The 1,778-nt window shown below is 43.0% G+C and overlaps 2 protein-coding genes across 4 annotated transcripts in view; both read left to right on the forward strand.

Annotated features, from left to right (window-relative positions):
• The window catches only part of LOC130545058 (amyloid beta precursor protein binding family B member 2), a 10,882-nt gene extending 9,127 nt beyond the window's left edge, over window positions 1-1,755 (forward strand). For all 3 annotated transcript variants that reach the window (XM_057319377.1, XM_057319375.1, XM_057319378.1), the window contains exons 6-7: window positions 128-262; window positions 345-1,755. In XM_057319377.1, the coding sequence (XP_057175360.1) occupies window positions 128-262; window positions 345-491 (282 nt within the window). In that variant the 3' untranslated portion in view covers window positions 492-1,755. The remainder of the gene's footprint in view (window positions 1-127; window positions 263-344) is intronic.
• The window catches only part of LOC130545280 (serine/threonine-protein kinase DCLK2), a 6,516-nt gene continuing 5,593 nt past the window's right edge, over window positions 856-1,778 (forward strand). The window contains exon 1 of the mRNA XM_057319711.1: window positions 856-863. Within this exon, the coding sequence (XP_057175694.1) occupies window positions 856-863 (8 nt within the window). The remainder of the gene's footprint in view (window positions 864-1,778) is intronic.

Consider the following 1,778-nt stretch of genomic DNA (forward strand, 5'->3'; position numbering starts at 1 on the left):
GTGCGTGTGTGTGTGTGTGCGTGCGTGTATAATGTGACGACACTGCCACCGTGTGGCCACTGCAGGATATGAAAAACCCTTGAGGACAAGCTTCATGTTTGATGTAATGAGCGTGTGCGTGTGACAGGTGTTCTGGGTGAATTATCTGGGCTGGCTGGAGGTTGCAGATGTCCAGGTGATGTCCAGTAAGAGCAGCTCTGTGATCAGTGACTGCATTCAGCAGCTTCAGCGAGAACACGAGCACACTGGAGACAGATCTGAGGTCAGCCGGAGACGCCCTCCAGACTGTCCATATCCTCTCATCTCATTAATGACGCTCACGTGTGTCTCCTTCTCTCTGTCAGGGTCAAGCCATGCTATTGGTTCTTCAGGACGTCACTCTTACGCTGAAGGATCCCATCGATCACACCCTCCTCCACTCTCTGCCAATCAGCTGCATGCGTGTGTGGGGAGTGGGGCGTGGCCTCAGCAGGTCAGACATCATTCACTGAAAGCTCTGTAATGTAATGTAATGATGCTTGTTAACAGCTTCCTGTGCCTCAGCGCTTCTGCTGACCGTTTGATAAAGCGTGAGCTCTCGTGGTTTACTGCACGTAAAGCACACACGTGCGGAAGTATAATCGGATAATTCATTTGAATAGTGGAGTTTATGATGAAAATGATGAAGTGATGACTGTTGGGGGTCATTAAGTTGGGTTTTGTGGGCGGAGCTGTCAGGTGATGTCCAGGAGACAATACAGAGTACTGATGTTTGTCTATTTTTTTAGTTTTATGAGTTTTTTTGAGTATAACAGATTAATGTACTGCAGAGCCAGCAGTGAAGACAAAACATATTACACAACTAAACATGTACGCATGTCTGGGTTTGTGTTCACTGGGACTACTGCTACTGCTCTCATCTCATCTGTGCTAAATGTTATTGGTTGTGTTGCTGTAACTGTTCAGCTTATACATTATGGCCTGTACGAACTGTGTGTGTGTGCGCGTGCGTGCGTGCGTGTGTGTAATACAGTGGTGGACAGTAACGAAGTAAATTTACCTAAGTACTGTACTTAAGTACACTTTTTGAGTATCTGTGCTTTACTTGAGTATTATTTTATATAGTACTTGTACTTTTTACTCCACTACATTTATAAAAAGGTCCAAAAGTAGAAAATGGTTTCTATGCAGCGGGTTTTCCTGTGTGCGCAATTTATCTGGCTTGCGATCTGCCAGGACCTTTTACTGTTGCCAAGTATTTCAGTTTTTCTAAACTCGCGGTTTTCCGGCAAGCTTTGAATGGCCATTTTGCAGATTTTTTAACGCAAATCTGGCAACTGTGGGATCTTCTCCGCTAAACTAACGTAAACGTAGGCGCTGCTACATTGTTGATAGCGCTCTAAAAAGGCAAATAGAACAATAAAAGAGGAAAAAGGCACATGTTAAAGTGTAGTGTAATCATCTGTGGGTTACGATCAGTCAAAGATCGTAGAAACATTGTCATGAAAATGATCGGCTTAAATAAGCATCACATACACCTTGAGCTACACGTGCGCGTTAACTTCTGATCTGCTGCTATCTCATTTCAAGCGATTTGGAGAATGAATGATGTTTTTACTGAAGTAACTATAGTTGAAGTATTCCTGTTGAAATAAAAACAATAGAACCCTGCCCAATATACAACAGAAAATGTAATGGGTTTAATGGTTATAATGGGAATTGTACTATGGATACTTGTTGTCTACTTGTATGTGATGGATTCTATTGGTGGGATGGTAAATCCTATTGGAATAAAACCC

Source organism: Triplophysa rosa, linkage group LG21, assembly GCF_024868665.1.
Source record: "Triplophysa rosa linkage group LG21, Trosa_1v2, whole genome shotgun sequence".
NCBI lineage: Eukaryota > Metazoa > Chordata > Actinopteri > Cypriniformes > Nemacheilidae > Triplophysa > Triplophysa rosa.